At 37.5% G+C, this 23,200-nt stretch overlaps 1 protein-coding gene across 1 annotated transcript; it reads left to right on the top strand.

The window, feature by feature from the left end:
• Positions 1 to 2,336: 2,336 nt before the first annotated feature.
• Positions 2,337 to 2,912, top strand: LOC113769282 (probable LRR receptor-like serine/threonine-protein kinase At4g30520). The gene is made up of 3 exons (XM_027313743.1): positions 2,337 to 2,464; positions 2,556 to 2,618; positions 2,702 to 2,912. The coding sequence occupies exons 1-3, from the start codon at positions 2,337 to 2,339 to the stop codon at positions 2,910 to 2,912; spliced, it is 402 nt and encodes a 133-aa protein (XP_027169544.1).
• The last annotated feature ends 20,288 nt before the right edge of the window (positions 2,913 to 23,200 follow it).

Raw genomic sequence — 23,200 nt, forward strand, 5'->3', positions numbered from 1 at the left:
ACCAAAGGGGAGTTGATTCGAGCTCATCTTGAAGGGAACACTCCATATTTTAGGGATGGTTGTGTACCAAGGGTTAGTTTAAAGAACAAGTACCTCAATGACCATTATGATTTTCGTCTTGCTGTTAGTCCACATGCAGCTCCAATATCACCAAATCCGCCTTGGTGCCTTGCAAGTGTGTTCGAGTCGGAGTTCGATTTCACGGGATACACTTCATACAACTTTGAGGACCCTTACCTCATGACCACAAACAATAAAGTTGAGCATACATTGAAGATGGTTTGTGAGATTCAAGGTTCGACGAGAGTTATTTTCCAACTTAGCACATGGGCTTTGCATTGGATGCCATCTGTAGCCATCATAACAAGATTGAGTCGAAGGCATGTAACTCGTCTTGTCACCATTCGTGCTTCAATTTGTGGGCAAATTACTTTTAAGAGGAGGGGAATGATGAGAATATAAAGACCAAGACCCATTCAAGTACATGGGGAATTGGAAGATTCAAGTGAAAACTAGTTGATTGCACGAATACTTGAGTTTAGTAGGATTATTTGATTTTTCTCGTTGATTTTGGTTATTTCTCGTTTTAAAAAGTCTAGGTAATTAAGATAATTTAATTGCGGCCCATTTGTTAGTAAGTAAGGCCCAAGATCTTTCTTAAGTATGTAGGGTAGTTTGGTCAACTTTTGGATTAGGGTTAATGCCTGTAAGGGCTATAAATAGCCCCACTTCCTCTTTGTTTTGAGATCAGTTTTTGACTATTAAATACAATTAGTGAGTTTTCACTTTCTCTTTGGCAAGAGAGTTGCCTTTGAATACTTGAGAATCTTCTCAAGTTATTCACCCGAACTTATCAATCGAGTATCTCCTTGATTGTGGCGTTCTACTACCTCCAATTTGGTTCGTTAATTCGAGTAGTTATGGGTTGAGATAATATCAAAATTGTTCGTGACTTCTAGGGATTAGTTGGGTCAAATTTCCGCTGCCTAAGCCATGGTGTTTTGGTTGTCTAGATCGGGGTTCACTACAACAAAAATGGCTTTTCTTGACACGTGTATAAGGACACTTGTTGGTTTGTGTCATTATAGCACTTCTATCATGACATTTGTTATCAAATCAATAATATATACTTTAATTTTTTTTTATTTTATCTGATATAAAAATAATAATGTGTCTTTAGATTCTCTATCATGACACTTGAGAAAATGTGAGATACATCAAAAAAATTAAAACATAAAACGATGTCGTTTGATTTTGGCGGAAGATTCCTTTGCCAAAACACTTAGTGAAATCTCAAAATTTCATTTTGCCGGCCAGCAAAATTTTGGCTCTTCTCATCTCTCTCGGCAAACTATCTCTCAAAGCTCTCTGCCAAAATTTTCCTTTCCCCACAAAGTTTTTTCTGCTGAATCTCTCCGCAATCAAACTACCTTTGCTTCCCTATTGAAGGTATGTAATTGCATGGTTACTTTTTGCCCTAAATTGTACAATTTTCTGATTTCCTGCTCCTGCTCTGTAAACCAACTGATGTGAAAATAATTAACTCCTGTAAGCTGCAATAAGATTCTGTGGTATGCTAGTTCAAGTTCGATACTGATTTTTCTTCTAAAAGTTGCTTCATTCTCAATCTTGTTTTCATGATTTTCTGTTTCGGCTGACAGGTAAGAACTATATATTAGTTGGCATGGTTCACAAGCCCAATTAATTATAATAGATGCAGAGCTAATCAAAGAATTACTAACCAACAGAGAAGGCGCTTACCAGAAAATGGATATGGAAGGCATTGCAAAGAAATTATCAAATTAATAGGTGAGCCGCTTATAACAAATGAGGGGAAAAAATGGGCAAAAGTACACAAACTGGCTAACCACTCATTCCTTGCAGAGAGCCTAAAGGTAAGCCTTCTTCTATGTTAATCACATCACGAGTCAAGAATAAGAAAGTTCGTTGTCCCATATATGAAAATGGGAAGTGAATTTGGCATATAATATTGCTCGAGTAATTCCCTATACATGATTTGCTTCTCATAAGAATAACCTTTTGCACAGAGCAAGGTACCAGAAATGATTGCTAGTGTCGAGGCGTTGCTGGAAAGCAAAGGTATCAGCTCTCGTCTTATGCCAAAAAAGCTCCTCTTACCCCCTGCCCTGTACCCCGGCTTCTCCCACATAAGTGACCACTACCCTTTATACTGGATTTGTTGTCCATAACCTGTTCGATAAAATGTCAACCTTCTTTCCTTTGGTACTGATATTAATTTACTCAATAATATATAAACTAATAGAATTAATGTAATTAAGATGCTTTATCCTCTTTCATATCTGTGAGCGCATTTGATGTGTTTCTGTTGCTTTGACATATGCTTGTTTATTGCTGATCTCTTTCTTCAGTCTGTAATTAAGAAGAAGTATGGCCAAGATGCAACAAATGTTGGTGATGAGGGTGACATTGCTCTAATATCCAGGTTAGTTCATGGCATTTTGCTAATATGCTTCCTGTTCATTGTTCAATTCGGTTGTCATATATTTTACAACTTTGTGACTTTGACATTTCAGGAGAACAAGGAAGGTCTTGAATTGCTTAAAACAGCTATTGCTAAAGCTGGTTACACTGGTAAAGTAAGTATTGGAATGGATGTTTATACTGGTTACACTGTTCTCGAATGCTATGGGTATATGTTTTGCTGGTGAAAATGGAGCAGATGTCAAAGGCGGATGTTTGTATGGAAGCAGGCTGCATCCAAGCTTAGGGGTGTACAAGTTTTTACTTACACAGAGCTTGAGATTGCAACAAACAAATTTAGTGCAGCAAATGTGATAGGAAATGGAGGGTATGGGGTAGTGTATAGAGGGATTTTGAGTGATGGCACTGTGGCTGCAATTAAGATGTTGCACAGAGAAGGGAAACAATGAGGAATGTGCCTTTCGGTTAGAGGTTAGTGGACTTCATTTATTGCTAGTTTTCATATTATCCAATTTTTTAAGCTACATAAGCTTGTCAATTAAACTCATCTGTACACTCAATTGAAGATTTTTTTTTTGTTTTGTGGTATTTTCCCCTCTTTGGCTAAATACATTGGGGAATAAAGGGAAGTGGTGAGTGAGAATGGAAGTGAGATATTTGCCTAAAAAATTAATGGTACTTCTGGCATTGGTCCAGCCATTGCTTTCTTGAACATCCTAATTGAACTTATTTGATGGGTGCTTGTCTGTGGTATGGTTTATTTCAACAAGTCTGTATTGAAATCAGTTTGAAGAGTTTGAAATTGCTGCAGGTTGTGATTGGGATGGATGTGGCTGCTTCTGAGTTTTATGGTAAAGACAAGACTTATGATCTAAACTTCAAAGAAGAGGTATTGCTTTTTCACATTTTCTCCCCAGATTGTTATGTCAAACGTTCGAATTCATTGCTAAGCCAAAGGATAAAATTACATCTAGATTCATAAATTCTAGTCTTCTAAAGGGGGGTAATTTCAATCATGACATCTATCTTTTTGGTCATTCTTCTTCTTTATTTAGTATGTTTGCTGCTTTAGTAGTATGTTTGGTGATAGCAACTAGAAATTTCAGTGCAATGATGGCAACTGGATCAGTGTGTTATTCCAAAACCTTTTGATATACAAGAAAATATAACTTGCGTTATCACCTTTGCTTTTGCCAGTTAAGTTTTGCAAACCTGCTTGGTACCAAAATTTGGCTATTCAGCAATCAACTTTATTTCGAATGAAATGAATCCTGTTTGGTATCGTTACTTTACATTAGAACGTAATTGCTAGGTGCTGATATCTTTAATTTATTTTTTTATTTCTGGTCTTTCTTTGCAGAATAATGATGGCTCACAAAAGATATCAGGTTATGACTGAAGGCTCTCATTTCATTGGAAAGTTTGGAAGCTACTGCAAGTTCTTTCTACTTGCTAGGGATGAGAATATTTTAGTTTGTGCACAAGAGAATCTTTTAAGTTTGTGCACATGAGAATCTTTCAAGTTTGTATTTGTTAGGGATTTGTTATGTTAGTACTTGTTACTGACTTTTAGTTCAACAAATTATATTTGAGTATTGACTTTTGCTTTTAGATTACTATATGGATTCTGTTCTTTGGGATAATTTTACAAGTCCTTTGGGTTTCTGATTGACGGAATGTATAGCAGGGAGCACTACCTGCAGGTTGCTTCTATATCAAAAAAAAAAAGAAAAAAAAACTCCTGGCAGTTAAAAGTGTCAGCATAGAATTCGATATTCTAATGTTGTACTATACCTATCCTGACACTTTCAATTATCAAGAAAAGAGATTTTTGTTGGCAGATGGGATGTTATAACATCATAGTTTTCCTGACATGTTGAATAGTATGAGTCTATCCCCACATTGGAAGGGACAACACTCGCCCTAGGTGTGAGGATAGATAAAGTGTCAGGTTAGATTATCTATACTGACACTTTTAAATGCCGTTAAAGGCCATTTTTGTTGTAGTGGTTTCACATCAGATAGAATTGAAGAAGATTTTTTAAACTCACTGCCTGCTGTCAGACGTAAAAAACCAGACTACCGGACGTCCGATACTCCAACGGTTAGTTGACTCTTCAGCTACTTTCTATCCGTTAGAAGCATTAATGAAGCACTTTCTTGGTCTCCTATAAATAGAGCATGGTCAGAAATTTCAAACAACTTTTGCACACTGAAGATACAAAAGATCTAGAGTGATTTTAGTGAGAAAATACTCTTCAAGGAAGATTTGTAGTCTTGGTGGTATGAAATTCGTTGTAAACTTTCATTTGCGAGTGAATATTTCAATAGTGTAGTTCTGTGAGAATTGTCCTGAGGGATAGTAAAACTTTCTAATTTGACCAAGTGGAGATTGGGACAAGGAGGAAGTGAACCTTCCTTTGTACACAAGATTGGTTGTATTTCATCAATTTAAAGAAACTTATTTGAATTGGTCTACAAGTTCAAGAGGAGCTTGGTAGTCAATTGGTTTGCAATTCTTTCCTTCTTATTTACTTATTGTTATGTTGTGATCCTTAAATTGCTTATCTCTTCGACTTCTCTCAAGTGATATTGTTCATTCATTGATTGATTCATTGTATGATTACTTAGAAAAGAGGGCAAATTTCATATTGAGCAAAAAGTACCCATAACTTGATTAGTCTTCTAATCAATCTAATTCACCCCCCTCTTAGGTTGTTTTCGGGTCTTACAATTGGTATTAGTGTTTGGTCTTCTAGAGATTAAGCTCAATCGACTTAGGAGTAAAAATGACAACCAACAATACCATATTTTTGGAAGGACAATCTGTGATTAGACCACCTATGTTTAATGGGTCGAATTATGTGAGTTGAAAAAAAAGAATGATTATCTTCTTGCAATTAATTGATATTGAATTGTGGTTTATTGTTAATGAAAATTCATATGATACCTCAATAGTAGATGAAAATACTCATAAATCTAGACAAAAAATAAGAAATAAATTGACTGCAGAGGATATAAAGCATCTCACCTTAAATGCAAAAGTTATGAATGTGTTATATTGTACTTTAGACTCAAATGAATCTATTAGAGTCAAGGGATGTAAGTCAGCTAAAGAAATTTGGGACAAACTGCGAGAAATTCATGAAAATAGTGAGAATGTTAGAGAACAGAAAAAATCTATCTTGATTACTAAATATGAGTCGTTTAAGATGGAACCTTATGAAAATATTGATCAAATGTATTGCAGATTCAATGATCTTATTAAAGATTTAGAGGTTCTGGAAAAAGAATATATCTTAGGAGAGAAAAATAGAAAAATTTTGAATGCTCTGTCTAAAGATTGAGAAAGTAAAGTGACTGCTAATGAAGAGGCAAGAGATCTGAATTCTATGTCTATTGAATCTCTTGTAAATTCTCTAACATTTTATGAGTTGAAACTTAAGACCAAAGTACAGGAAGAAGAAGATGCGAAGGTAAAACAGACCATTGCTCTAAACGCATCTCAAGATGAAGATGATTCTGTTTCATTGGATAGAGAAGATTTGGATATTGATGATGATGATCTAACTCTCATCACAAGAAGTTTCAAAAAAATCCTAAATAAAAGGAGATTCAGAAGAGGAGGACCTAGTAATACATTTCCAAATCAGTTCAACAATGTAAGGAACAAAGGAAAACAAGAGGCCAATAAAAAACAAGCGGACAAATACTTTGAATGCAGCCAATTTAGACACTAAATGAGTGAGTGTCCAATGAAGAAGAAGAAAGAAGGAAAAAAATCAAGATTCAACAACTTCCAATTCACATGGAATGAATGCAACTCCGATGGTGAAATTGAAGAGGAAGAAGAATTTGCTCAATTGACTTTCATGGCCATTGGAGATGATGAGGTAACAACTTGTAACTCTCTCCGATGGTGAAATTGAAGAGGAAGAAGAATTTGCTCAATTGACTTTCATGGCCATTGGAGATGATGAGGTAACAACTTGTAACTCTCAATTTGATAGTGATGATGAAACGGATAATGATCTTGAATCTTTCATTATAAAATTGCATGATAGTTTAAAAGAATCTTATGTTAGAAACAAGGAATTAAAACATAAAATTAGCTTTCTTCTTCAAGACAATGCACGTCTTTTTCAAGAAAACAAAAAGCTGAAAACTGAAAATGATTTCTTTAAAAAGAATGAGATTGATTTACAAAATAAGGTTGATAGAAAAATAAAATTTTGTGAAATGTTCAAAAAGGAACAAGGTGATTTGAAAAGTAGAATGGATAATTTAAATGAGTTCCTCCAACATAAAAAACACGACTGTTTTCAAGGTAATAAATCAAAGGCTCATCTTGACACTCATAAGAAGAAGTTGAATTCTGGTGCAAATGAATTTGCTATTTATAAAAGAAAACAAGTAAGATTCATTAAACATGTTTATGTAAATAACTCTTTGGTTATGTGTAATTTTTGTTGTTAAAAAGGTCACATGACGCTTGGATCGGACGTCCGATAATCATTGCGCAACTTCGAACGCATGAAGAACTTCACCGCCGGAAGTTCGAAGGAAATAAGACATTCCCCCTGGCTCATTGATCTCAATCGGACGCAAGCATCGAACGTCCAATATGATCATTCAAACTCGACGAAAGCTGTCGGATGCTCACAAAGACAATACTGGACATCCGATAGAATTGAAAAAGATTTTTCAAACTCACTGCCTGCTGTCGGACGCAAAAAACCAGACTACCGGACGTCCGATACTCCAACGGCTAGTTGACTCTTCAACTACTTTCTATCCGTTAGAAGCATTAATGAAACACTTTCTTGGTCTCCTATAAATAGAGCATGGTCAGAAATTTCAAACAACTTTTGCACACTGAAGATACAAAAGATCTAGAGTGATTTTAGTGAGAAAATACTCTTCAAGGAAGATTTGTAGTTTTGGTGGTGTGAAATTCATTGTAAGTTTTTCATTTGTGAGTGAATATTTCAATAGTGTAACTCTGTGAGGGTTGTCCTGAGGGATAGTAAAACTTTCTAACTTGACCAAGTGGAGATTGGGGCAAGGAGGAAGTGAACATTCCTTTGTACACAAGATTGGTTGTATTTCGTCAATTTGAAGAAACTTGTTTGAATTGGTCTACAAGTTCAAGAGGAGTTTGGTAGTTAATTGGTTTGCAATTCTTCCCTTCTTATTTACTTATTATTATGTTGTGATCTTTAAATTGCTTATCTCTTCTACTTCTCTCAAGTGATATTGTTCATTCATTGTGTGATCACTTAGAAAAGAGGATAAATTTCATATTGAGCAAAAAGTGCCCATAACTTGATTAGTTTTCTAATCAACCTAATTTACCCCCCTCTTAGGTTGTCTTCGGGCCTTACAATACCTCCAAGAAAAGAAAGTGGAACATGAGCCGAAGAAATTGAAGGTGGTTGTTGCCCAGATGAAATGGAGGTGAGTTAGGTCATGATTACTAACGTCCTCACACGGAGTAGAAGTAAAATAATCACCATTTGAACCGGATGCATTGGCATCATTAGAAATTTGTCGACTGGCACTAGTATAATTTTTCCTATTTTGTTTACATCTCTTAACATGTCTAACAACTAGAGGAGTATGAGTAGGAACACAATCTGCCCTTTTCTCAACATATATTTCTTGTCTACGGTGTAGCATTTCATCATTTTTTTGTTTAGGCATTTCAGCGTAACATTTGCTCGAGTAGCATTATGATCTTTTGAGACAAAACCTAAGTAATACGATAGGATTTGCTTAGTACACTACCAAACGAAGCCAAGGAAAAATGGTAACAAGTATAACTCGATTAATTACAAATTGCAGCAAATAAGGGAAACAAATCATTTATAAGGGAAGAAAGTTCTTAATATAATACATGATGCATCACAAAAATATGGCAAACAAAAAAAAAGACAAAAAAGACCTTGTATCAACTATAAACCTTACAAAATTCTAGGGAAAGAAAGGCTTAGCAAAAAAATTTTTTTTGCATATCATTCATTCAGAACTCCTATAGATATCCGCCATGATAAATAGAAAAAGAATAATTCAGGCCAAGAAAATAGAAGGCAATAGAAAGGAAAAGCAGAATAACAAAGCATCCATAAGGGAAAAAACAAACCATTATGAACAAATGAAACAGAGAAAATAGCACTGTACGACAAAGTGCATGGAAACTACTGTATAGTTAAATGACTAGCATATTAGCTTACTAAATGGAAGGAATAATGACAAACAAATCAATTTCACGTAAAGACAGTATAGTTAAATGCAAAACCTGGAGTTTTGCAAAACAGAAAGCAAAGAGCAGCAGAACTTAGAAAAGCCAAACCAAGGAGTAGCACCAGATAATTTGATAAGAAAAGAAAAGGGTAAGGAAATTAGAAGAGATCATTATGAACATGTAACAAAGGAACGTGCTCTCCAAAAAGCCATACAATGCTCAGATCATGCAACGAACAAGAACAAAAAAAAGGGGGAAGGGGGAACTTGTGACGACCCCACCTCCCGCTAGGGCGTACTCCAGGGTTTAACGGACCGCCTACCCATCTCTCGCCAGGACTCACTCACTCACTCCAACTCAAATAGGATACAACCTCAATAATAAAGGAAATAACAATTATCAACTTTGGAAAGTACAATTACATTCATTTCTGTCTCAAACATCTAAACAACCCTAAATACATCAAAAAGATTGGAGTTCTAAATACATTCAACCCTAATCGAGCGACTAGTGTGAGTACAATTACAAAATTCAGAAAAACTAGACTACGCTAGTCTGTACAAGTCTTACGTCTCGCCCATACACCCTGTAAGGAAAACAAATGGCGTGGAATGAGCTAAAAACCCAGTGAGGTTCCAAATAGCAAGTTGACCATTAATTAAAAGTGAAAGTATCAGAATAAGAAAATAGCGAGCATAACAAGTCAAGAAAATGAGCAATAATACTTCAAGTAGCAAATCTCAAGATGAGCGAGTGTAAAGTGTTTTTTCAAAAGAAACAATAATTCAATAAGCAATAATCATTTCAAAATATAAGGATACGGATGGCTCTCAGGAGCCAAGTTCCCATTGCTTCACCAGAGCTTGATCAAGTAGTAGTTGACACTTCGTCAACTTTTAAGCAAAGTAACCAGTCCAGTAGATCACCACTTAGCTACAATCTCCGTCCACCATCCAAATCCCCTACCGGGCCCAAAATTCTTAATAAACACTGGTGGTAATACTCGAGTATACCGATTAGTCGAGAAGATAACACTCCACTCGATAAAACGTTCGTTATCTAATCGACCAAACCCTTGCCGGCTCGACTCGATTAACTAGCCAGTGGGGTTTGGGGTCCCCAAGAAGTCAATGAGATAACATCTCCAATCAACTGAATCAAGATTAAAGTACGGAAGCAGGAATGAGAGGCACATCCCACTCGGATTGAGTGTGGTACATGCTGCCGCTCTAGCACTTACAAATCAAGCACAAGTATATCAAATCAATTGCACCAATAAACACGTACATATCACATTAGGACAAATGCGATAAAGTACACCCTTACCCGACCAAATCAATCAAATATCATTTGGCCACAATAGTCAAGCATTTAATCAAGTGTCATGTTCAATCAAGTATTTGGAAGCACTCACCAAAGATGTAGTGCTTCTACAGATCACGTTCAGGTATTACTCCTTGTTGGGAGTCCAAATATGCGATAAAACATCGTTTAAGAGCTTTGAAACTCAACTAAGGTTCGACACGTAAACGTTTCGTTTAACGAAAATCAAGTAATTGAAACTCATTTGGGGAATATTCATATTACTTATCATGTCCTAGAAAACTCATGATCGCTCTTAAAACTTTGCAACTTTGAAACGATTAAACTTTGAAATCACCATTTGAGTCGAAGAGACGAGGAAAACGTATTTCTATTAGTCGTTACTTCCATTTTTTCAAGGGTACAAGTTTCGGCCGAATTCTAGCTTACATACCTCCATGAAAGAGGACTTGAATAACCTAGACAATTTAAACTCAATTCAACCCCAACTCTTCGCTCAAACTACAAGTGCACACGTCTAGTTCTCGAATGAAAATTTGGGCAGTACGCCCATTGTATTTTCCTACTTTTCAGTCATTTATGACTTCATTATATTTCTCAGATCAGCCCCAAAGTCACACACAAGCAATGTTACCATCATAGCCCTTCAATTAGACTCCAAAATCATCCAATTATAACACAAGTCCAATAATACAACCGGAAATCAGTTTTGAAGACAAAAGGCTAAACAGCAGATTTGATATCATATAGCATTTTGGTCACAACTGGAGTTACGTTTATCGGATTGGGGTACACTTTATACTGTTTCAAAGGATTACAACTTTCATGAAGATAAGTCAACCCAGTTCACATTTAATCCAGGTCAAATTTGCAGATTATAGAACCAGAATTTCAATGTCAGTCTGATTGTCAGCACTAGATTTGAATGACAATAACTCAAACTACAAAATTCCGATTGAGGCATTTTCAGATGCTTTGGAAATCTAAAACATAGGGCTAAACTTTTCATGTTTAGACCAAATTCTGATTTGATACGGATCAAAGTGAAAAATAAAGCCAAAAATATGAAATCTCAAAACTGTCCGTAAAACAGTACATTTGGCAATCAAGGGTATTTTTATCATATCACATGATACAATACTCCAATTGAGTTAAAATTTTACAAGCAGCTATATAACACCATTTCCTACAACTTTCATGTTTTGACCTAAGTCTGATTCGGCCTCTAACATGGACGAATTAAACAGGTCAGAAACAGGACAGATTTCTCTCTAAAGTTGAAAATTTAATGATTCAATGCTTACTAGTCACATTCATATCTTGAATCACTATCCAAGTCCCTATCCAAGCTCCTCCACATCATATACTATATAAATAACAATAAACACACTGAAAATTCCAAACCCTAACTCAACAATTGTGAGGACTCGAAAAGTAATTATTTTTTTTAAATCCCTATTTTTGGCTAAATTAATTATTTATCTGAATTTTTGCCACGAATAATATTTTCTACCCTTATTAGACCTAAGTACATGGTATTATAGTTTCGTTATATTTTTAAAGTGTCTCGTTTCAAAAATTATTTTCTTAGAAGCTTGTTTAGTGAAAAAGTGAAAACGCGTTTGGAAAATTTTAACCGATTGAGAGTACAATAAATTTGGAAAATTGGAGACTTGTACAATGGTTCTAAAATAGGTAATTTTATGTTTAAGTACTCAATTGATAGTTAGTAGTACAATCGTTATAGGGATTTCTCGAAAGTTTCGCGTTATCGCGCTTAAATTGGTGGTACGCGTTTTCACACGCGCGATTTTAATTGAGGGACTTTAGACCATTATTTTGGGACAATTAAGAGTGAATAATATTTATATGAATATAAGTGTATTGGAGGTTTAGTGCACTAGTGAAATAAACTCGAGAGGAATCGAGACCAAAACGCGCGCGTATACGCGCGGAGGAGAGTTGACTTTTGCACCAACTTGGGCCACACCTTGAAGCTTCCTAAGGAAGCTACATTTTTTATTAACTCTCTTTCTCTTCCTCACAAGAACAGCCGGCCATCAAGCTGCAAAAACAACACCCAAGTTTTTCACTTTTCTTCCTCATTTCTTCAACAAAAACACCACCAAATGCCACCAAAATTTAACCATACTTAGCTTAACACTTGGAGAGTTCATCTAGCTACAAAAGAATGGAGCTTTCACGGTTTTTCTTGGACAAAAGGGGGCCAAAATTTCTGGTCTTTGCACACCAAGAAGGTACCTAATGATCAACTCATAGAATCTTATCTTGTGGAAGTTATATTGCATGTTTAAGCTCTAGTATGCCATTGGTTAGCTTATTTATGGTATCAAGTTTTTCAATTTTGGACTTGTGTAGAGTGAGATACGATTTTTCAAAGACTCATATCAAAACGGAAATTTTCCGAATTCTAAGAAAATAGAGTTTTTCAAGTACTCCTTATTCCTTCGATATTATTCAAACGTTTTACCCTTGATTTCCAAGATACAAACTCGATTGCTCTTATACTTTAGGAAACTCCACTTGAATCTCGATTTACAAGTAATTGAGGTTCATTTTCATGAAATTTCCCTGGATTGCACTAGTGCGCAATCTTCCTTGATAATTGGGATATATGAGTGATACTTCACTATTATTTGCTCAGGCGCACACGAGGACCCTCAAGAGGATCCCACGGTGAACGCTTAAATTTCGGTTGAGACTACTTGCTACTTGGTGAGTGTCAAGTGCATGTTTACTTGAACTCCTGTGAACTTGATACATGCTTGTCCTGCTTAATCTACCTGGTTTTGATAAAATGGAGTCGAGTGTGTACTTTATCGCACTCGTACTCATTTAAAATAAATGATTCATGCTTGGCCTGGCTTGCTAGACTTAGATATCCTGAATTACATGCTTGGACCTGTCAAATACTTGTATACATGACTTGGTATGCTATGAGTGCATACGTCGTTGGAGTGAATCTCCTCGACATTTACATGTACATGGGGGACGCCCAAACTCATAGGCCGACCTTGGAACTCGAGCCGGCATGGGCTTGGTCGGGAATCTCGGTGAGCCATGAGATTCACATGATAAGCTTGATCTATTGAGAGATCTTGCTTGGCATACTCATGGAGTATCGCCTTATAAATGTCGTGCGGGCCCAGAGCGGTGTACGGTGGACGGATGGGAAGTTAGTGGAGTTCTACGGATTGGAAATACCGACCCGGTTGACGGAGTGTCATCGCGGGGAGGTATACGAATGTCATCGACACAGCAAGTAGAACTTAGCTCCTGAGAGCTACTATATCCTTGAATTGTTTCTGTTTACTTTCACTGGCTTTATTAATTACTTATAATTATCCCTTGAATTGTTATTTGGGACTGTTATCTGGACTACGTGCTTGCATGTGTGTTCTTGGCTTCACAAGCGTTTTGCTCACCATGTAGATTTATTTTCCTGAACAGGATTGAACTCGGAGATGTATTGGAGAAACCCTCCTGATGTACTTTTGTTTAGGGTTTCTATTATATTTTGACTATACCCTTGGTTTTAGATTGTATTTTTGGAATTGAAATGTAACATTTGGGGCGTGATGTATATTTGAGATTTAAGATGTACTTTGAACACCCGAAATGCGGGTTGGATAATGGATGACTATTGTTAAACTTGAAGCTTCTGCATTTACTGTATTTAAGTTATTTACTTGTGTTGTTTAGACTGGTAATAAGCTTGAATGGAATTGCTTGAGTCTTGGCGAGAGTTGGGCAGGCGTCCCGCGGATACCCTTTGGTTCGCCTTAGGGAGAAGTGGGGGCGTCACAGTTGGTATCAGAGCGCTAGGTTAGCGCTAGGTTAGAGATCTATATGGGATGTAACTATTAGATACTCTACTCTTTAGACTCGAGACCGGATAGTTAAGTTATACCTTAAGGGGTATTTGGGGCATACTAGTGATTGGGTTAGGCATGCATAAACGACATCCGAACTAAGTAGTGATTAAATTTCTAACCCGAAAAGTGCTATTATTTTGCAGGGATGGAAAACGGAAATGGAGTTCCGGCAGCTGACGGGAATGGCCATGCCAATGGTCATATAGTACCTCCTAAACCTATCTTATACCGAGCTCTAGCTGGAGGAGCTCGAGTACGCTATTTCCCATCTGACAGATATCCCCGATGTTCGTGTAGGGTGACCTTTGCCTACCCGAACCACCTCGTGCTTGCTTTGGACGACGAGCGTCGTCAGTTAGTGGATCTTAATCGAAATTTATAGGTTGAGGTGGATGAGTTTAGACAGATGGTTAGCGCTCAGGGCGAGAGGATCGCCGAGCTCGAGAAAGTGATAGAGGGCGAGGTAGCTACATCTGCTGTTGTTAATGGGGAGGTCCAGAGTACTAGGACTCAGCTGACTAGGTTGAGGGAGGAGGTTCGTGATAGGGCTTCCGGGATCCTAACTGATGCCACTAGACCAGTGGATGAGGCGATGGATGTAGCTCAGAACTCTGAGGAGGAGGAGGATCCGGAGGAGGATCCTGAGGAGGAGGTTCCTTCTGATAGTCCTACTGCGGACTAGGTCTAGATTGATTGACCTTTCTTTTGACTCTTTTGACTAGTACAGCTAGAATTAGCAGGGGTGATGCTAAGTACTGAGGCCATTGTATTTTGCATGACTGTGTGGCTTACTTTTGAAGCACTTGCTTTTACTTTAGTCTTCTGTGACTAAAAGTACTTTTGTGGCACTTGTGTGCTATATTTTTGTGACTACCCCATGACTTGCTAATTGTATGAACTTGATATGCTAATGAATGTAAATTATTGTTATTTTCAATGTTTCCTTGATTGGTTCTTACTTTCTACTTTGTATCGCATAATTTATTTATTTCTTGCATTGGGCACGCCTAGATTATGAAAGGACTAAGAGGTGGTCGAGGGCGTGGTCGAGGTCGTGGGCGAGGGACTAGACAGGCCCAACCTCAAAGGGATGACCAGGGATAGGCAACTGGACCGACCCAAGGTCAGGAAAATATTGAGGGTAATCAAGTGGCTACTGCCATTAATATGATGACTGATATCCTAGAACGTTTAGCTGATAGACAAGGCCCTGGACCGTTCAACCAACCTGGCGGTCAGGAAAGAGGAGAGAATAGAGCCTTGGAAAGGTTTCTAAAGTTCAACCCGCCTAAGTTTATTGGTGAACCCGACCCTGAAGTAGCGGAGAATTGGTTAGAAAGGATGACCAACATATTCGCTGCTCTGGATTACACTGAGGATAGGCGAGTGAACTTCGCTGCTTTCCAATTTGAGGGAGTAGCCCGTGCTTGGTGGGATCTGATAAAAGGAAAATGGGAGAGAACTCAAACCCCTTGGACTTGGGAGAATTTCACAAGGAAATTTAATGAAAAATTTCTTCCGCCCTTAATCTAAGAGAAGAGGGAGGATGAATTTATCAAGCTGAAACAGGAAACTCTTAGTGTAGCTGAGTATGAAGGAAAATTTACTAAACTTTCAATGTACGCTCCCGAATTGGTGACTAATGAGCGAAAAAGGATTAGACGATTTGTTCAGGGACTTAATATGGAAATACAAGAGGGCTTGGCTGCAACCCAAATCTCTACGTTCACTGAGGCACTAGAGAAAGGTCAAAGGGTAGAAAATGCAAGGATGCAAGTGAGGGATTTCCACTATTGAAAAAGAAACTTTTCTAGCCATACCTCTGGACAAACTAGTAAAAGTGCACAGCCTTCCAAAATGGGAAGAGGAGCGAGAGGACCGAGGACTGCCGGAGTTTCGAGAGGAGCTTTATCTAGAGGAGGTCGTAGTGGACTGACACAGGCAAGGAGAGCGCCTTCTAGTGGTTCAGCGGTGACCCCTCAAGTTACGTGTGGGTACTGCGGAAAACCCAACCATTCTGAAAATAACTGTTGGAGGAAGTCTGGGAAGTGCTTGGCCTGCGGTAGTACCGAGCACTAGCTCGCGAACTGTCCAAACAAAATGAAGACGGGAGGTGATACCCAGAAACCGGAAAAGTCAGCCTCTAAGCAAACCAGTGCCGGAGGGAGCCGACCGAAAGTACCGGCCAAGGTTTATGCACTGGATTATCAACAAGTTCCTGAGGCGACTGAGGTGGTAGAAGGTACAATCCCAATCTTACACCGTTTAACTAGGGTTTTAATTGATCCAAGTGCTACACATTCTTTTGTAAACCCTAACTTCATGAGTGGGATAGATTTGAAACCAATTAAGTTACCATATGATCTAGAGGTTAAAACGCGTACTGGGGATCAAAGTCTAATTGCTAACTTGGTGTATAGAGATTGTGAAGTCTGGATTGGAGAACGAAAATTATTGGCTGATTTGATAGGTTTGACGATTAAGGGATATGATGTAATCTTGGGGATGGATTGGTTAGCCCGTTATAATGCTCAGTTAAACTGTAGGACGAAGATTGTAGAGTTGCGTATTCCAAGAGAAGCAACCCTGAAATTGGATGTAAGGGGTAAATTAGGTTCATCTGCACTTATCTCAGGGATCCGGGCTAGAAAGTTGTTAAGTAAAGGAGTTCAAGGATATGTGGCTTTCCTTATCAACACCTCTAGTGATAAGGTAAATTTGGAAGACATGCCTGTAGTGAAAGAATTTTTCGATGTTTTTCCTGAAGAATTGGAGTCCCTACCCCCGGAACGGGAAATAGCCTTTAAGATCGATGTAACTCCGGGAGTAGCCCCTATTTCTAAGACGTCATATCGAATGGCCCCAACCGAATTAAAGGAGTTGAAATTGCAACTACAAGATTTGTTAGAACGGGATTTTATACTGGAAAGTGATTCGCCGTGGGAAGCCCCAGTTTTGTTTGTTAAGAAGAATGACGGGAGTCTGCGACTGTGTATAGACTACCGAGGCTTGAATGATGTTACAATTAAGAATAAATACCCGTTGCCCCATATTGATGAGTTATTTGACTAATTACAAGGGGCGGTAGTATTTTCGAAGTTGGATTTGAGACAGGGCTACTATCAATTGAGGATTTTGGAGAAGGATATACCCAAGACTGCTTTTAACTCGAGGTATGGGCATTTTGAGTTTGCCGTGATGCCTTTTGGGTTAACAAATACACCTGCCGCTTTCATGGATTTAATGCATAGGGTTTTTACACCTTATTTGGATCAATTTGTGGTAGTGTTCATTGATGATATTTTGGTGTATTCTAAGAATGTGAAAGAGCATGAAAAACACCTGAGGATTATTTTACAAATTTTGAGGGAACACCAATTATATGTTAAGTTTAGCAAGTGTGAATTCTGGTTAAAAGAAGTGACTTTCTTAGGGCATATAATCTCTAAGGATGAGATTAAAGTGGATCCAGTTAAAGTTGAAGCTGTTTCAAAGTGGAAAAGACCAGAAAATCCAACGGAAGTTCGAAGTTTTATAGGATTGGCAGGGTATTACCGGAGATTCATCCAGGATTTTTCGAAAATTGCTGGACCCATGACTGAATTGACCAAGAAAAATGGGAAGTTTCTATGGAGTCCTAAGTGTGAAGAAAGTTTTCAGGAGTTGAAAAGACGGTTGAAAAGAGCACCTGTGTTAGCTCTACCAAGTGGACAGGAAAGTTTTGTGGTTTACACGGATGCTTCTAAGGAAGGATTGGGGTGTGTTCTAATGCAAAATGACAGAGTGATAGCACATGCCTCTAAGAAATTGAAACCGCATGAAGGGAATTACCCAACTCATGATTTGGAGTTAGTAGCTGTGGTCTTTGCTTTGAAGAAATAGATGCATTATCTGTACGGAATGACATTTGAGGTTTTTACAGACCACAAAAGTCTTAAGTACTTATTTTCTCAAAAGGAGCTGAATTTGAGGCAACGTAGATGGATGAAATTTCTGGAGGACTATGATTGTACGATTAAATATCATCCCGAGAAAGCCAATGTAGTGGCCGATGCTTTGAGCCGTCAAGTGCAAGTAGTTGGATTGATGGTTAAGGAATTTCAGTTGTTGGAAGAAGTTAGTTATTGGAATTCTCGACTGGAACCGAGGAAGGTCATTGTTGACCTTGGTTGATCAGTCCTTGGTTTTGATGACTAACAAACCAAAATGTAGATTTGGACTAATGTTTTTATGTGAGAAATTTGTTAGAACAGGTCATTGATCCAAAAGAGAATCGAAAAGATTTGAATCAAAGAGAAGTTAAGAAATATGAAGGTTCGGACGTAGAGGATCGGACGCTCGATAGAGGATCGGTCGTCCGACTGACGACGATACTCTTCGGACGCTTGGATCGGACGCTCATTCATTGTTTCGGCCGTCCGACACAAAAAGAATGAACGTTGAACATTCTGACTTCTATCGGACGCAGGGTTCAGACGCAGAACAAATGGTTCGGACGTCCGATAGGTGGTTCGGACGCATGGTTCGGACGCAGAGCAAATGGTTCGGACGTCCGAAAGGCCAACGGCTAGTTTCGACAGCATTTAATATTTGACCGTTGGAGAGCATTTTGGAGCCATTTCTCACCTTCTATAAATATCCCAAAGCACAAGAAGACAAAAACTTTTGGCCAACACTAAATACAAGTTTACAAATGAGATCTTTGAGTAGAAATATTCTTTGTTGATTGTATAAGGGGTTGGGAAAGTTGGGTTGTGAGGTTGCTCAAGTGAAGGTTACTCTCTAGGAGGAGTAAAACCTTGGTGAAGGTGAACCTATCACTTGGAGTGGTAAAACCTTGATAAAGGTTGCCTCATTTGTATAAAGTAGTTCTTAATTGAATGGGTAAGCTTTCAATTGTAGCTAGTTGAGGGTTTACTTGGAGAGTAGTAAAATTCCTTTGCTCAACCAAAGTATGTTTGGGGTGAGGAAGGAGTGAGCCTTCACTTGTACAAGTTGGTTAGCACTACCATCAATTGAAGAAACTATTTGGTGGATTCAACTCCAAGTTTGGAAGAAGCTTGGGAGTTTGATTGGTTTGAATTTCTTTTACTTTATTGTTACTCTATTTTTGTGCTTTAAAATTGCTTATATTCTTTGTCATTTTATTTACTTAACTACTTGTCTGGTTGAGTATTTTGGTTGTGTTTGGTTGCATCGGGGATTACAATTGGTATCAGAGCTTGGTCTCCTAGAGATTAAGCTTAACCGCTTAGAGTAAAGATCGTGGCAACCATAAAAATTTTCTTTTTAGAAGGGCATTCTATTGATAGACCACCTATGTTTAATGGTTCTCATTTTAGCATGTGGAAACAAAGAATGATGATTTTCTTACAATCCGTTTATATTGAATTATGGTATGTGGTAGAAGATGGTCCTTATGAAGCTAGAATAGTTGACTCTACCACTAATTTGAATAGATTAAAGACTAGACAAGAATTGAATGAAAAAGACAAAAGATACCTTTCTTTGAATGCCAAGGCCATGTATATATTGTACAATGCATTAGATGTAAATGAATCTAGTAGGATTAAAGGTTCAGCTAAAGATATTTGGGATAAATTGTGTGAATTTCATGAAGGTAACCAAGATATTAAAGAACAAAAGAAATCTTTGCTTGTTTCTCAATATGAATTTTTCAAAATGCATCCTCTTGAAAATGTTGATAAGATGTGTAGTAGATTTTGTGACATTATTCAAGATCTTAAATTGTTTGGAAAAGAATATTCTTTGGGTGAGAAAAATAGAAAGATTTTGAATGCCTTGCCAAAAGAATGGAAAAATAAAATAAATGCTATAGAAGAGGCAAAGGATTTAAATTCTATGTCCATTGAATCTCTTGTGAATTTCCTAACCTCTTATGAATTAAAGCTGAAATTCAAAGTGCAAGAGGAAGAAAATGCAAGAATGTATAAGAGAGGCATAGCTTTTAAAGTATCTCAAGTGAGGGATAACCCATCCTTCATGGGTAATGAAAACATGGAAGTGGACAATGATATAACTCCTCACATCAAAGATTTCAAGAAGATCTTCAACAAGAGAAGTTCAAGAGGAGATTGCAAAATTACATGGGATGAATGCAATTCAAAAAGAGAAAAAGAAGAGTTGGCCCAAATGGCACTAATGGCCTTTGGAGAAGATGAGGTAAATTCTTATCACTCTTCTAGTGATGAAGATAATGAAGATGATGATGTGCAAATTCTTATGATTAAAATGCATAAAAGTTTGGGAGAATCTTATGCTAAAAATAAAGATTTGAAAACAAAAATAAATGATTTGTTGGAAGAAAACTCCAAACTTTTTCAAGAAAACAAATGTTTGAGAATGGAAAATGATGATTTAAAAAATCAAAAAGGTGTTTTTGATTGCAAAAATAATTTGAAAAGGAAGTTGGAAGAGAAAACAAAGTTTTATGAAAAAATGTTGGAGGAACAAAATTTGTTAAAGAAAAGAATTAATGACTTGAACGAGTTTCTCCAAAATGAAAAATAAAAGTTTTCTCAAACAAAAGAAAGCAAATCTTTTCAAGGCAATGATTGCTATGTAAAGAAAAATATGAGAAAATGTATGAAATCCATGTGGATTGTTAGATCATGTTGTACTAACTCCCAAGGACCCTATAAAAAATTACAATTGGTATTTTGAAAGTTTTGACATTCTATATGGTCTTGATTTGAAAAATAAAGGGGGAGTTTGCTTTTTGATTGATGCCAAAAGGGGGAGTAGGATTTATTGAAATTTCTTTGTGTGTTGGCATTTTCTAAGGGGGAGTTTTATTTGAACTTATTTGATCAAAGAAATCTTCATTTTATTTGTCATCATAAAAAAGGGGGAGATTGTTGACCTTGGTTGATCAGTCCTTGGTTTTGATGATTAACAAACCAAAATGTAGATTTGGAAGGGGGAGTTTTATTTGAACTTATTTGATCAAAGAAATCTTCATTTTGTTTGTCATTATAAAAAATGGGGAGATTGTTGACCTTGGTTGATCAGTCCTTGATTTTGATGATTAACAAACCAAAATGTAGATTTGGACTAATGTTTTTATGTGAGAAATTTGTTAGAACAGGTCATTGATCCAAAAGAGAATCGAAAAGATTTGAATCAAAGAGAAGTTAAGAAATATGAAGGTTCGGACGTAGAGGATCGGACGCTCGATAGAGGATCGGTCGTCCGACTGACGACGATACTCTTCGGACGCTTGGATCGGACGCTCATTCATTGTTTCGGCCGTCCGACACAAAAAGAATGAACGTTGAACATTCTGACTTCTATCGGACGCAGGGTTCGGACGCAGAACAAATGGTTCGGACGTCCGATAGGTGGTTCGGACGCAGAGCAAATGGTTCGGACGTCCGACAGGCCAACGGCTATTTTCGATAACATTTAATATTTGACCGTTGGAGAGCCTTTTGGAGCCATTTCTCACCTTCTATAAATACCCCAAAGCACAAGAAAACAAAAACTTTTGGCCAACACTAAATACAAGCTTACAAGTGAGATCTTTGAGTAGAAATATTCTTTGTTGGTTGTATAAGGGGTTGGGAAAGTTGGGTTGTGAGGTTGCTCAAGTGAAGGTTACTCTCTAGGAGGAGTAAAACCTTGGTGAAGGTGAACCTATCACTTGGAGTGGTAAAACCTTGATAAAGGTTGCCTCACTTGTATAAAATAGTTCTTAATTGAATGGGTAAGCTTTCAATTGTAGCTAGTTGAGGGTTTATTTGGAGAGTAGTAAAATTCCTTTGCTCAACCAAAGTATGTTTGGGGTGAGGAAGGAGTGAGCCTTCACTTGTACAAGTTGGTTAGCACTACCATCAATTAAAGAAACTATTTGGTGGATTCAACTCCAAGTTTGGAAGAAGCTTGGGAGTTTGATTGGTTTGAATTTCTTTTACTTTATTGTTACTCTATTTTTGTGCTTTAAAATTGCTTATATTCTTTGTCATTGTATTTACTTGACTACTTGTCTGGTTGAGTATTTTGGTTGTATTTGGTTGCATCGGGGATTACAGTCATTTTGGGGAATATCGTAGTGAATTCCACTTTGTTGGAACGCATTAAGAAATCTCAAGAAAAGGACACTGAAGTGCAAAAGTGGGTGGAAAATGTTAAAATGGGAGACAAGACGGATTTTAATTTGGGGTCAAATGGAATATTGAGATTTCGAAATCGGATAGTAGTGCCAAAAGATAAATGACATAAGAAGGAAATCTTAGAAGAGGCACACCGATCGAAGTTTACGGTACATCCTGGAGGGAATAAAATGTACCAAGACTTGAGGAGTCTTTACTGGTGGGAGAATATGAAGAAGGAGATTGCCCAATTTGTCCAAACATGCTTAGTTTGCCAACAGGTTAAGGTCGAACATCAGAAACCGTCGGGACTTTTGCAACCCTTGGAGATACCTGAGTGGAAATGGAAAAATATTACCATGAATTTTGTATCGGGATTGCCAAGGACACAAAGAAGCCATGATACTATTTGGGTGATAGTTGATAGATTAACCAAATCGGCCCATTTTCTACCGATTAACATGAAATACTCGTTAGAGAAGCTGGCCAAGTTGTATTTGGATGAGATCATTAGGTTGCATGAAATACCTGTAAGTATCGTGTCCGACAGGGATCCAAAATTTGTTTCGAGGTTCTGGCAAAAGATGCAAGAGATATTGAGGACTAAGTTGAACTTTAGTACCACTTATCATCCCCAGACTGATGGACAATCTGAGAGGACAATTCAAACTCTTGAGGACATGTTAAGGACTTGTGTTCTGGATTTTGGAGAGAGTTGGAGTAAGTTTTTGACTTTAGTGGAATTTGCCTACAACAATAGTTTCCACTCTTCTATTCAGATGGCCTCGTATGACGCACTTTATGGTCGGAAATGTAGGTCTCCAATTTGTTGGGACGAAATAGGTGAACGGAAGATCTTAGACCTGACCACAGTATCTTGGATTGAAGAAGCTAATGAGAAAGTAAGGTTGATACGCCAAAGAATTCAGACCGCCCAGAGCCGCCAAAAGAGTTATGCCGATAATCGGAGAAAAGATTTGGAATTTACTGTTGGAGATTTGGTATTTCTCAAAATCACACCTTTGAAAGCAAGCTTGATGTCTGGAAAAGGAAAGAAGTTACAGTCGAGGTTTGTAGGGTCTTACAAGATTATCCAACATGTGGGGAGTGTAGCCTACAAGTTGGAATTACCGCCGAGTTTATCTCGAATCCATAATGTGTTT

This window comes from Coffea eugenioides, chromosome 4 (genome assembly GCF_003713205.1).
Source record: "Coffea eugenioides isolate CCC68of chromosome 4, Ceug_1.0, whole genome shotgun sequence".
In the NCBI taxonomy this organism is placed as follows: domain Eukaryota; kingdom Viridiplantae; phylum Streptophyta; class Magnoliopsida; order Gentianales; family Rubiaceae; genus Coffea; species Coffea eugenioides.